The sequence below is a fragment of the Lissotriton vulgaris genome, chromosome 6, assembly GCF_964263255.1.
Source record: "Lissotriton vulgaris chromosome 6, aLisVul1.2, whole genome shotgun sequence".
NCBI classification, from domain to species: domain Eukaryota; kingdom Metazoa; phylum Chordata; class Amphibia; order Caudata; family Salamandridae; genus Lissotriton; species Lissotriton vulgaris.
Window position 1 is genome coordinate 1351560998 of NC_141694.1, and position 13503 is coordinate 1351574500.

The 13503-nt window shown below is 42.0% G+C and overlaps 1 protein-coding gene across 1 annotated transcript in view; it reads right to left on the reverse strand.

Moving 5' to 3' along the window:
* Positions 1–247: 247 nt before the first annotated feature.
* The window catches only part of RYR2 (ryanodine receptor 2), a 3481211-nt gene continuing 3467955 nt past the window's right edge, over positions 248–13503 (reverse strand). Inside the window, exons 102-104 of the mRNA XM_086925791.1 lie at positions 12545–12645; positions 9536–9587; positions 248–1567 (exon numbers count right to left, since the gene is read on the reverse strand). Coding sequence (XP_086781917.1) covers positions 1472–1567; positions 9536–9587; positions 12545–12645 — 249 coding nt within the window. The 3' untranslated portion in view covers positions 248–1471. The remainder of the gene's footprint in view (positions 1568–9535; positions 9588–12544; positions 12646–13503) is intronic.

Consider the following 13503-nt stretch of genomic DNA (forward strand, 5'->3'; position numbering starts at 1 on the left):
CGTGCTAATCGATGGAGAAATAAATTCACTTAGCAAATATTCTGACCTTTTGGCTTTGCCAAAGCTTATTTGCATGGCAATGGTTTTATAAAACAGCATTTGTTAGAGGTGGGACCCCAATTACCAGTATCACTTACCCACACACAAAACTCAAAGCATGTTCTTCTTTGGAAGTTTTGTATTCACAATTATAGTTTGGAGACCCAAATCAAAATGATCATATTTAAAAGTAATTCTGCTTCCATTCTGAATCAATCTGTCTTTTTATTGTTAAAGATTATTGGCATAACAATCAAAAAAGAGTCAAACTGAGTGGTGTACACATCACTGGTGCTTCATGAGAGCAACTGATTAGGTCCCTGAATGGATATTGCTTCGGCATCTATTTTCAGAAGGAATGGATCAACAAGACATTCTCAATGCCACTACGTTTCACAGATGGAAAAAAAATGACCCCAAACGAGCCCTAAAGTCAAGTTCATAACATTGGGGTGGTGTGGCCAGTGATGCTGGATGGTACAAGAAAGCCCACAACACTTTATTACCATGGTTATATTATTTACCTTCAAGGCTTTGTAACGTCAATCAACTTGTGTAGTTTTCTTCTTTTGTTTAAACTTGCATAATAAACATGCAATGGAACATTTCTTCTAAAAGTCACTCTTTTAGGTTTTTCTTTGTTTTATAGAAAAAGATTCATAAAGTTGCAGTGTTGCATCTGAGCATTACCAAAAATAAGAGAAAGAGCTAAGGAGGCAGGGAAGTGTGGATTTAGCTTGACTAGGAGATCCTATTTTTTGTCCTGAGACATGCCACATATGGTCTCCTTAAAATAAACAGTGAGACTACAGGTCAATAACACTGCCCCTCCGAAAGCCCCGATCGATTCCCACCCACCCAGGCCCCATCAAAAGAAAAAAATGAAAAATATCTGGTTTTAAAATAAAATGCTTGGAAATGAGGAAAAGATAAGATGACATGCACTCATCTTCTGCATAGCTCAACCCACATATAGTAAGGCACTATTTCCCCCATTGCAGCTTGAACAATATCGCTCCTTCGTGGATGATGAGATAAATAGAATGAATGCGCGTGGCGATTCCATTTCCTTTCACAAACCGCCATTTTAAAGGGAGTTTCACACAAGCTTTGAACTGTCCGCAAGTGTGCGCATGTTCAATAAAGTATCTTATGTGCCCTATTTTTTCCAGAGTCAAGCTTTTTTTTTGTCTTCTTCCCCTCCCCCCAGGACACTTCAACAGTGAGATTTCCATGGCACTGTCAGTTTCCAAGCCAATGTATCTGGAAAATGAAAGCCGGAAGGAAGGCTGTCCAAAGCCTGGCTTTCTGCTCAGGAAAAGCACACGGGTTCAGGTGAATCTTGAAATCTTTCTTGTATGTGCACTCCACAACGAGCTTGGAAGCCGCGTGCGCCCTTCCAGTTCTCTGAACACGGGGTCCAGACCTGTGCTTAATTGAGCTGGTCTTCATACTGTTTGCGGAAACAGTCCCCAGCAGGAAAGAACTCCCAGCAGCGTTCTTGATACATCTTCCACACACAAGATTCCTGCAGAATAAATGGGACATAATCAGAAAGCTTTACAGTACATTAGTTCGGCAAAAACATGTCCTTTGTTGTAAATCTAATGACAAGTAGCATCACTTCAGACAAAATGTGTTGAATGTATTTCTAAACAGGTCAAACTGATCACTGACCATACATGATTTCCTAACATTACCACCATTAACAGACACATATTTCAACTTGCAAACATAGAAGGCAATTTAATCTGGCTTTAAAGTGCATCTATATACATTACAAGACTGGGGGATAATAAACAAGGTACATACATTGGAGGCACAGAAGGGTGCAAGTTGCATAGAGACATGGCACAATTAATGCCCATTTGTTCCTGCCTGCGTTTTCATGAGGTACCACATAAAAATTCGACCTACTGGCTTTGCAATCCTCGGCAAAATGTGAGAAAGTGGCTCTATATATACTGGACCAAAGTAAGGTACAGTGTGTATAGAGTCCACAATCCCCAGAGGTATAAGAGAGGTTAAAGTCAGGTGTGACCTTACTCTCTAAACTGGTAGCTTGGTCGAGCAGTAAGGCAGTACCAGAGGACGGTGTAAAGCATTTGTTGTACACACTCCATCAGCAAAAGGTTTCACACACTCAAGAACTGAACTCTAGGCCAACTGTTTTTATATCAAAAGATATAGTAGTTTTATTTTTAGAACCAACAGGTATCAAAATATACTTTTCTCAATATGAGCACTCTCAGGTAATTACTTTTCAAAGACACAAAAAACTTTACTTTGCAAAGACACAATAAACTTTGTAAACACAATACGTACAGTGGTTGCAGTACGCTACACAATTCTAAGCACAATTTAACATTGAGCTCAATAGGTTTTTCCACATAAATGCAGCTGATTACTTTATAGATTACTTTTGTAACTTAAGGACTGGATCCTGGACTCAGTCCTGGGGTCTAAGCTGAAAACAGTTTAGTAAAAAAGTTTTAGTTATAGCAATGATTTTTAAAGAATATAAAGGTCTTTTAAAAGTTGACACTAAGAAACTTTTCAGTGAAAAACTAGCAATGTTATCCAATGGGAGGAAATTCGAGTAACATTTAAAGTGGGTTCTCGTTACTTTTGTAATCCAGGACTGGACTCCTAGGTTTAGTACTGGGGTCTCTACCTAAGACAGGTAAGTAATTACGTTCCAGTATTTGGTACGATTTTTAAGCAATATTTGTAATTTTCAAAAGTAGACAGAAGAAATTTCAGAGAAAAACAATCAATGGCTTCCTATGAGAGAAAATTCAGGTTACTAGTAAACACAGTTAGGAATACTTTTGCGGTTCAGTACTGGGCTAAAAGATACAGCACTGGCTTCTCTCCTGATCACAGGTGTGTACTTTGGAATTCGTTATTCGACTGATTTTAGATGAATATTTTGAAGTTTCAAAACTTCACACTTAGAAGATTTTTCGAGTCAAACCAGTCAATGTTATCCTATGGAAGGAAAGTGAGCTATCGGTTTTCAGGTGAGTACTCAACTGGTGAAGTTAAGGTTCTGGGCATAGACTCAGGGGTCCCCCAGGGTCAGGTAGGTACAGTTGGTACACCCTCAGCGGCACAGGGGCAACAAGGGTGCAGAGGTAGTTAGGCCCAATGTTATCCAAAGCGAGGCAGGGGGCCTTCGGTTGGTGGCTGCTGGCTAGCAGGCAATGCATCTGTGGGAGCTGGGCTCCTGGTCACTTGCTCTGGGCAAATGGGGAAGTAGATAAGGACAAAGGTTGCGCTGCCAGGGGCACTCGGGCGACTCTGTGCAGGGTGCTTTTGAGCTGTCGGGCGCTCAATGTTATTCAATTGAGATCTTGAAAAGGGAATAAAGGCTGCAGGCTCATGAACGGAGGATCTTCTGGAGTGACCAACATTGAGGGGTAAGTTGGGATCTTGGGGGATAGGTAGAGACCCAGGAGTTGGGCACAGGGGGCCGTGGGGCACCGGGTGCAGGGGTGTCTTTTGAGGTCGGGAAATCGTACTCCCTGCTGGTCGCGGTTGGAGTGGTCCCTTGTCCTGAGGCTGCAGGCGTTGTTGGGGTTGTCGAGTAGGGTCCTTGGGCACTGGATTCCAGGTCAGAATCCCTGGGGGGACGTCCTCAGGGTCTTGATTCACTCCAGCACAGGCCAGGCTTCGTGGGTGCAGAGTGTGCAGGGTTCGCGATTCCAGGCTGATGCTAGGGCTTGTTACTTGCTTTGAGCAGTACCACTGTTCATGGGAGACCTAGGTAGTCAGAGTCACAAGGCAGTCAGGTCCTCCGGGGTTTTTGAGGTTGCTGACCACTGGAGACGCTGGGGTTTAGCAGGAGCAGGTTTGGGGGTCAACAGGCAGGCAGGGCTGGGGCCAAATCAGTTGGTGTCTTCTTCTTTTTAGCAGCTGCACAACAGGTCTTCTTATTCCTTGTTTTGTAATCTGGATCTGAGGGAGGAAGGTTCAGGGTGCCCCTAAATACTAAATGTAGGGGCGTTACAGGTAGGGCAAGGGCAGGGACCAATGGGTCCCTGTCCTGGGGTGGGTACACCCCCTAGCCTGCTCCTCCCCTGTGGGAGGGGGGCAGGAGCCTAGCTGTGATTGGGCAGGGCTCCCCATCTTCACCTCACCTCTCCCACCTGAGGGGAGGAGTTGGCACAGGCTGGTACCCCCCTTCCTGACGTAGGGTTTCCCGCCAGTCTTCCCGTCAGAGTGGGGATCAGAACTGGTGGGGGCCAGTTGCTGAGTACAACAAGTGGTCTGGAGAAGCTCACAAAGGCAGAAGGCCTTTAAAACCTCCCCTGCCCATCCTGGGGGAGGGGGCTTGCATCTCGTCCCGGGATGTGCATTGTTGCAGGCCCAGGAGAGTGGGGGCTCTCCACCCAGGGGTCCAGCAACATGTCTGCTGTGTGGCAGCCTAGGCAGCCTCTCAGACAAGACATGGATTGTAGGTTAGGTTTCAGGGGGCATCTCTAAGATGCCCTCTGTAGTGCATTTTACATTAAATCCCACACTGGCATCAGGGCACCCAGCTAGAGGGATGGTTGATGTATGCCAGGGCAGTAGGGTTGTGGGCATGGCACACAGGGATGTGTGCCATGTCGACTCCTTGTTTAGTTCTGCACCAGGGCACTCAGCCTGCAAAGGCAGTGTGTGTGTGTCAGGGTACAGGGCCCCTAAGGGTGGCACAATAAGTGCTACAGCCCTTAGGGGTCTTCTCTGGTCACAATGCCCTAGGTACCTAGGGTACCAGTTACTAGGGGCTGACATGTGGCCAGAGATGCCAATTGGGTTTAGGCTTTAGTACAGTTTTTAGGGAAGGAACACAGGCCTTGGGTACCTGATTGGCAGGGACCCAGGGCACACCAAGGAAAAGTGCATCAGGTATCAGGCAAAAAGTGGGGGGTACTGCAACAAAAACTCACTTTCTCACACAATGCAATAGTTAACTTACATTAAGAATAGGTATATTTTACACAACATCATTAATATCAGCTAACACCAAAACATGACCTACCATGCACAAAACAATGCAATAGCATGTACAATAAAAGCAAACTATATAAAAATGTAAAGCACGTCTTGACCTTTACAAAACCAAAAATGTATAGTAAATGGGTTGCATTATTACCCATATATGTTAAATGGCTAACGCTGACTGTGACATCCGGACGATAGGACCTACTCACAAATAACCACCAGGGGAGATTTACAAACCGCCCTGTTGACTGAATTCCAACCAGTAACTAGGGAACAGGTCACGAAGGTTATTGTTAAAATCAAATCCGAATCTCCTACAGATCTGTTCCCCCTACGAATGATCAATATCTTGGCTCCCTCTCTTATACCTAGGCTCACTGAGATATTCAATCTTTCTCTGAATCAAGCCATCGTTCCTGCCAGGTAGAAGAAAGCCCTTGTCAGGCCTATTTTGAAGAAGCCTAAATCAGATGCTAGTGTACTAGCCAACTATCGTCCGATCTCGTTGCTGCCCTACTTTTGAAAGTTCTTGAAGCCTTAGTAAATAGACAACTAACTGGCTATCTTGAAGGACAGAATCTGCTAGATCCCTCTCAATCAGGGTTTAGGACAGCACACAGCACCGAGACAGCGGTAATCGAAATGATTGATAACATCAGGCTTGCCCTTGACAAGAAGGAATCAGCTATTTTGGTGTTATTAGATTTATTGGCCGCTTTTGACACCATCTCCCATGACATCTTGTTACAACGGCTCTGGGAGATGGGGGTCCGGGGGAAGGGCTGGGACTGGTTTAAGAACTATTTGAAAGGCCGGTCGACCGCGGTTCACCTTGGTCTTAGGGCAGCATGCAGTAGAGCGGTGTGTTTTGGAGTACCACAGGGCCCCATTTTGAGTCCCATGCTCTTTAATCTATATCTGACTCCCTTGGCCAAAATAATTAAACTGTATGGCTTTGAAACGGTATCGTATGCCGATGATACTCAGTTGCTGATAACTTTCGGCCCTGACCCCTCAGACACTATCATCAGGTTCAAGAAATGCATGACCCACATTGATAACTGGTTTGTCAAAATAAACTGCAACTGAATAAGAGCAAAACAGAGATAATCGTCTTTGGCAGAGCGGAAGATCATTGGTCCAGTGACTGGTGGCCACAATTACTGAGCCCCTGCCCACCACCAAAATCAACTGTTTGCAACCTGGGGATCACCATCGACAACAAACTGTCGATGAAAGCTCATGTGGACCGGGTCGTGGGTACCTGTTATGGAATCTTGCACAACCTACGTAAGATTTTCAAGTGGTTACCAATTGATTCTCAGAAACCATTGATCCAAGGACTAATCATGAGTAGAGTAGACTATGGTAACGCACTATTGGCCTGCATAAATGACAATCTCTATGCCAAGCTACAGACCCTTCAAAACACTGCTGCCAGACTCATTTTGGACTTACCTAGGAGATCATCCTCCAGTGCCAATTTAAAATCATCTCTACACTGGTTACCAATGAGGCTGAGAGGCAAATGTAAAACTCTTTGCCTCGTACACAAGAACCTCTACCATTCTGGTCCAGGGTACTTAGGTAATAAACTGCGGAAATACCAACTGAACAGAACCCTGAGATCGAGTTCTAAATATCTCTTAACAGCATTGAGAGCGCGCACTACGAGACAAGGTGGACGATCTTTTTCTTATTTCGCCCCTCATCTCTGGAACAAGCTCCCTCCACACATTTCTTCCATCTCTGATCACATGTTCTTTCGCAAGGAATTAAAAACCTGGCTATTTCCCAACTAATAGCTATTGACGACCCTCACTGTGTCTGCAAGAGCCTTGAGACCTAAAGGTGATATGTTGCGCTATAAAAGACCACATGACTATTGACTATTGACAAGCAGCATGATGCAATGTTTGGCAATGCATCAGTGTTCACTCCCCAAACCAAGTGCAAATTGTCAGCCACCTTTGAATGGTAGTGAACAGAGTGTATCATTGTTTCACCATTCCAGATTGCAATAACACTTAACGTCAAAGTGTGGTGGCCATCTAAGAATGGTATTGTAGATTCTTGTGACATTCATTTACTGTTACATGATGGCTGACGTTTTGTTTCAACATACTGCCTCTCATGTTGTTTACTGGTTTTACTGCTGTGAGCACGGGCAATACTTAGTGCTCAGTTTGAGGCTTGGGCTGAGAGCATTTGTATGCCCCTGTACCTGTGCCACACTGCTTCTCAATGCCAGTTTTACTCCTTCATGATATTTAGGTAGCGTTACATTTCCAAAATATTCTAAATGTGGTGGTCATCTTGGAATGGGAAAACAAATATGCACTACGTGCTGCACTCTTAAACACTGACAGAAAATCTGAAAAAAATATGCTTCAATGAAAAAGAAAATGTGGTATTTATGACTGACGCACCTAATTGACTGTGACAAAAGGTGTGATAATTGCCGTACAACTCAGATGTAAAACAGTCCCTCAGGCATCCCACTACAGGAGGAATGATACCCCCACAAACGCAAAAGAAATGCTGATATACTTCATGTGATTGACAGTGTCTCGTGTCAGGGGCAAATGGGTAAGTTAATGGCGAAGGGTCCTGAGACAAAAAAGCTAGTGGCTGAAGTAGGATGACACAAAGTCTATTAGATGTATATTATTTTTGTTTTAGGCAAGCTTCTAAAGGTCTTGACTTACGTCAAACATAAAACTTGACTACTTTTGAGGACAATATATATTTGATGTATATCTTGGATACTAATTGCACTACAAGTCAAACCATTCTTTGAGAGCTTTTTCATGTAGGGACTACGTGTAATGCATATATATTTTGTGAGTACCAAACGCTGAAACAGGGGTTATAAAGGATATGTTTTTAAAAGCCATGTTTGTGTATATGTTCAGCTTCTATCAACTGCACACAGCTCCGGTGCTCTACCTCACTTCTACCATTTGATCATTACCTTTATGTGTTTAACCATAGGATGGTGTTATGTAAATGTACACTGACTGTTAAGTCAGACAATGAGTAATGTTACAGAAATGAAGACAAATTGAGAAGGTATTCACACGTGCGAAAGAAACCAAGTCACAACTAAAACTAAAAGGGAAAAAAAGTATTAAATGAAACAAATAAAATAAAACATGACAGAACATCTCTAAGTGAATTACAGGGCTTTAACTGGGACCTGGACATGAACCTAGGCAGCCTTTGAGTATACAGACTCAAAATGAAGTGAGGGCTTACCCTGCTCGTCCTTTTTTTCAAATACAATTAAACGAAAATATGGAGCAACTGGGACCATCTACTTGCAGCTCCATCCGTCATTCCACCATGATACATTTAAAGCAGCATGTGTTTATGCTTGGTACTGAGGAAGCCTGGTATGAGCGTTAGAGTTACAGAGGAGAGCACAAGACCAGACATGAGAAGAGACTGCTGCCTCCTCCATTAAGGACAGTCACCCTGCAGGGACTACCGCAGTTCAGAGAAGAATGTAAGTGGTAGCTCTGCTGTCATGCTTCTGTCAGACTGTACCCTTAACTGAGTTCAATGAATGCCCTAGAACGGAGCAGGTGGTAAGGGGCAACATGTGTATAACAGCTCCTGCTTGGTATCAGAGTGTGTGAGCATGCTGCATTCTTCACTTTGTAAAAACTGGTGCTAACCTGTGAGAGAGGTCTACAGCCAGTTGCACTACTGGCAGAACCAGGGCCTTTTGGGCCTAATACAATCAAGAAGATTTGGTCTCCCAATCTCCTAGATTTTTGTTTTTAAAAGCACCCTTCAATTGGTATGAATTGGAGCCCTCACGCCCCTAGGCCCGGTGCCACCGCAACTGTGACAGTGACAGCAATTCGCCTGGCACTCAGTACAAATTGAGGCAGATTTAGGGAGCATTATACAGCCTAGTGGGATCCTGAATGGCTATGACGTTCTATCAAAGTGTAGAACAGCTATTACAAAAAAGTGTTCAGCAGGTGTATGGTGTCAAGCAATGTTTAACTACATGGACCCAAGTGTAGAATGTCATGCGCAAAGGGGGGACAACCTCACAAATAAAGAAGTCTGACACCAGGCAGAAGTAACATACGCAGCACTAACACTTAGAAGGAGGATGTTGTGCGGCTGAGCACGAATATAATATATAACATAACATCAAAGCTTTATTCGAGAATTATACTCATAAAAGCACGAACATACATTTAAGATACATTGTTTAAAAAAGATTTTTCCTAATTATACGACATTATAAAACAATTGTACAGACATAAACATTAAAACTCTTTGATGTATGATTACACAAAGAGTTTTATCCAGGCAGAAGTAACGTACGCAGCACTAACACTTAGAAGAAGGATGTTGTGCGGCTGAGCACGAATATAATATATATATATGTGTGTGTGTGTGTGTATATATATATATATATAAATATACATATATACTGTCAACCATTATATATTATTTTCCTCCTTTAGAAATGTATGCTCACCTGTCCTGTATGCTCTGTTTCATCTTTGTTTATGAGATACATGAAGAAGAACCTGTAATGACAGAGATGCTTGTCAGAAGCAATATACAATATAAAATACAACTCTAAAATCTTACACATTTCTGTAGTGCTGAGATTGACTTCATAAAACGTTCCTTCATGCACAATTGAATGGGCAGATCTCTGTGTAGACAAATCATCGAAATAGCCGCACCTGCATAATGTAACCATTCCTCTTGCCTAGATTTAGGGAATGCTGCTTATCAGTAGTTACTACAGAAATAGGAGATGTCCTTCTTCAAAGACCTTTAGATTAATAGAGCAGCTAATTTAAGAACTACTGTCTGCTTGAGTGTCCATTGATTTGCTGCGGCAGGGTAGTGGAAGGAACTTGACCTTCAGGCTTTGGTGTTTTGTGAACTGCTGGTCACTTACAAAGTAGCTGTGAAGAGTGTGTTGACCTGTTCCGGGAGCAAATCACTAAGCATGCAAACAATAAAGGCATGCTGCAAACCAGCGTTTGGCTTTATGTAGCTTCTGGCAATTGCAGGGTAGTAAATCAGAGGTCTTAATTGAGGGAAGATTTCAGGCATTACGAAAGGTGTTTGGCATTGTGGACATGTGAGGCCCCACATCTTGGCATCACATTGCACTTAGAGGGTTGCAGTGAATAACTAGTACTAGTAATTACTTTGGCTGTGCTCACTATGCCAGTGAAACCAAGCTGGACCCTACTGACGAGCCCTAATCAGGGCAAAAGCAGTGTTGAAGTGCTTGTGTTCTGGTTCACGGAACATCTGGACTGGCAGTTCAGATGGGCTGTTCCTATTGGAGCAGGGTCAAGACTGATATGCATATGGTAGATTCAAACTGTGGTACATGGTGTGCAAAATCTTGATGAACTGGAATGCAGCCTGAGTAACTACCTGTGGACGAGATTAATTCAAGCATTCAATCTATCACCTTTTTTTCGACAGGTATGCCCAGACTTGAGTCCCATTCTCCCTGTGCCCCTAGAACCAAAGAACCAAGTTGCACCTGAGTGACGAGCCCCAATCAGGTTGAAACAATTTTGGAATGCTTGTGTTCTATTTCAGCAAGGACTTGGCCAGACAGTTCTAGCTGGTCTGATTCTACTGGATTAAGTTCTAGAATGATTTGCATATGGCTGGGTCCATACTGAGGAGCACGGGGTGCAAAATAACAACAGACTGGAATGAATGACTGGAATATGATTTATATAGCGCTGAGCTACTCCTAGGAGTGTCCTGGCGCTATGCTAATAGGTAGAACCACAACACTTGACAAGATCTTTTACTCTTGAACAAACAGCCATGTCTTCAGTCTTCTATTGATGTAGCCATGAATAAATATCACTGACTGTGATTAATTAAAGCATTTCATCCATAACTTTTTTGTATGCTCCAGTGTGATACCCTAAGTGTGATGGGTATGCCCAGACGTGGGTCTTGTGCTCACTGTAGAAGTGGAATCAAGCTGCATCTGACTGACAAGCCCCAGTAAGGGCGACACAGAACTTAGTTTGCATTTGGATCCGGTTCAGGTACAGCTTGACCTGGCAGTTCCGGCTGGAATGTTCCTATGGAGCAAAGTCAACAATTATTTGCATGTGAGGGACCCAAACTGAGGTGTATGATGTACAAAATATCGATGGACTGGAATGCATCCCATAATAAATACCAATGGTTAAGATTAATGTAAGCATTCCAAACATCCATCACTTTTTGTATACTTCATTTAAAATGTCTGTGCAGCTTTTACTTCTCTCTACTTTCACATGACATTTGTTCGGAAACAGACAGCGAAATTAGACATTTTTAACTGTCATTCGTACATTTGTGTCTGGAAAGTAGCATACGTGACATTGAACAAATCAGGACATTTCTGTACTCTGTTTTTGCTAGGAGAATTGCTGTATGATTCTCCAGGAGAATAGCTACACATAATTTAGGGTTACCACAAACGTTATGATTGTTTGTATTGAAAGAGGCCTAGAAAAATGGAGTAAATTACACATCTGAAAACATCAAATATGACATGTCTATTTTAGCTATTGGACTATACCTCTACCTCAAAAAACTGAACTTCTACTCAATTGGTCAGAATTAGACATCAGTAATTTGTTTCAGGTTTCAACTGCAGATAAGTACATGTTTTTTTCTTAGTAGTTAAGTACATTACCAATATCCCACAGGCCAGCAAAAAGAACTATCAGAAACAATTCACAAATGGGTAAGTAGAATGGAGCCTTAATACATTCCCCCGCCCCCTCCCACTTAGATGTATATACACACACTCCAGGATGCCATACCTCAAGGTTTGGGCAAAGTGTCTTAATATAGGCAAAAATATATACTGCTTTTACTCACCTGCTTATCTAAATTTTTAGAAAATCTGCTTTTCATTTTCTTTATTTTTCTTGTATTTGACAATCTGGATCTCTATAAAGTATTAAGATTGTTTCACTAACTGAAACAAGTATCGGGCGACTTCTTCTTTAACTATATAGAAAGGTACTTTTAGTTTATTTGCATAATTATGTCATTCGAAAGTAAACCCTTGTGAATGACCTGTCAGATGGTGCTTTTACATGTCTGGCTATGTATATGCTACACCTCTGATGGCCAGCAAGGTAGATGTGTTATTTACAACAGCACAAACATCATAACGGTGTCATTTTGTTCAAGGTCGTTTTCAATGTCACATTCCCTCCTAAGTTCACTGCACTGCTCATGTTTTCACTCCAACCTCTATCCAGAAACCTGAAAGGAAATAGGTTTACGTTTTCCCATTCTATAGGGCACGTCAGACAGAAAAATGAAACAATAAACGACAATTTTCTCCTTCTAATAGATTTCCTGGAACAGGACTCCTCATACAATGCAACATTTCTATTTTCCTCGGTGCCATTTTATGAGATTGATTTTTTCCTTGCAGAAGATGGAGGATGTCATGGGTGATGGAAGAGTTCACAGCTCGTGTACTTACAGGTAATTGGCTAAGTTGTGCTCCTGCAAAGTGTGTGTTTCAAAGCCATGGGGCACGGTGTCAAAGTAATCATTGCCTATCCCACAGATGAAGCACTTCGTCTAAGAAAAGGGAAAAAAAAGTCACACTGTTGAAATTCTTTGTATGAGCAGTAACATTTTTCAACAGTGTGTTGCCACATGCGTAAAAATAATAAGGCTTTTTATACTTTCTATAATGTATTTGCTATGTACATACCCTTTGACAATATTATCCCAATATAAAACCACATTCTGGAAGTCTATTTAAATTTTTTTCCAGATCTGAATACAGGATTTATATATCAATTACTATTGTTTTAATAAAATAAATTTGAAGCATGTTATTGAGATCAGAGTGTATCTGCTGATAGGAAACAAGACATTAACCCAATTCATAAAAATACTAAAAACTATTTAGTTGAATCAATTATTTGATGCCAGATAGTATACATTTGCCTCACTGACTGGAGATTTTCACCACTGAATGGAAATGTGTACACCACGGATTGGAAATTCGCAGCAACATTTCCAACATCCCCCTTATAAGAAAATGTTATCTAAATGGACAGAGTGGTGTAAAAAAAACTATTTTCGCACAGGTTGATTGCTGCATTCGTTGTTAGTACTATGGTCGGTGGAAATGTTTTTGTAATGCTAGGCAAAAATGTACCAGTGTAACGTTATGAAATCTGACCAGCATCTAAATGTTTAAGTTCATGATAAACTTTCGAGCAATTAGCACTCAGAAAAAGGTGGTCAATACTATATTTCGACTGTTTGTGTTATAATTTCATAACTGTTAAGTTCATTAACTACTTAGCTCGCATAGCCCTGATCGCAGTGGTGCCAGCACCTGGTCATGATCATGCACTGGTGTTTACATTTCAATGCCTGTACAAACAGAAGTTTGTGCAGGAATTGGAATTCCGAGCTGCATTA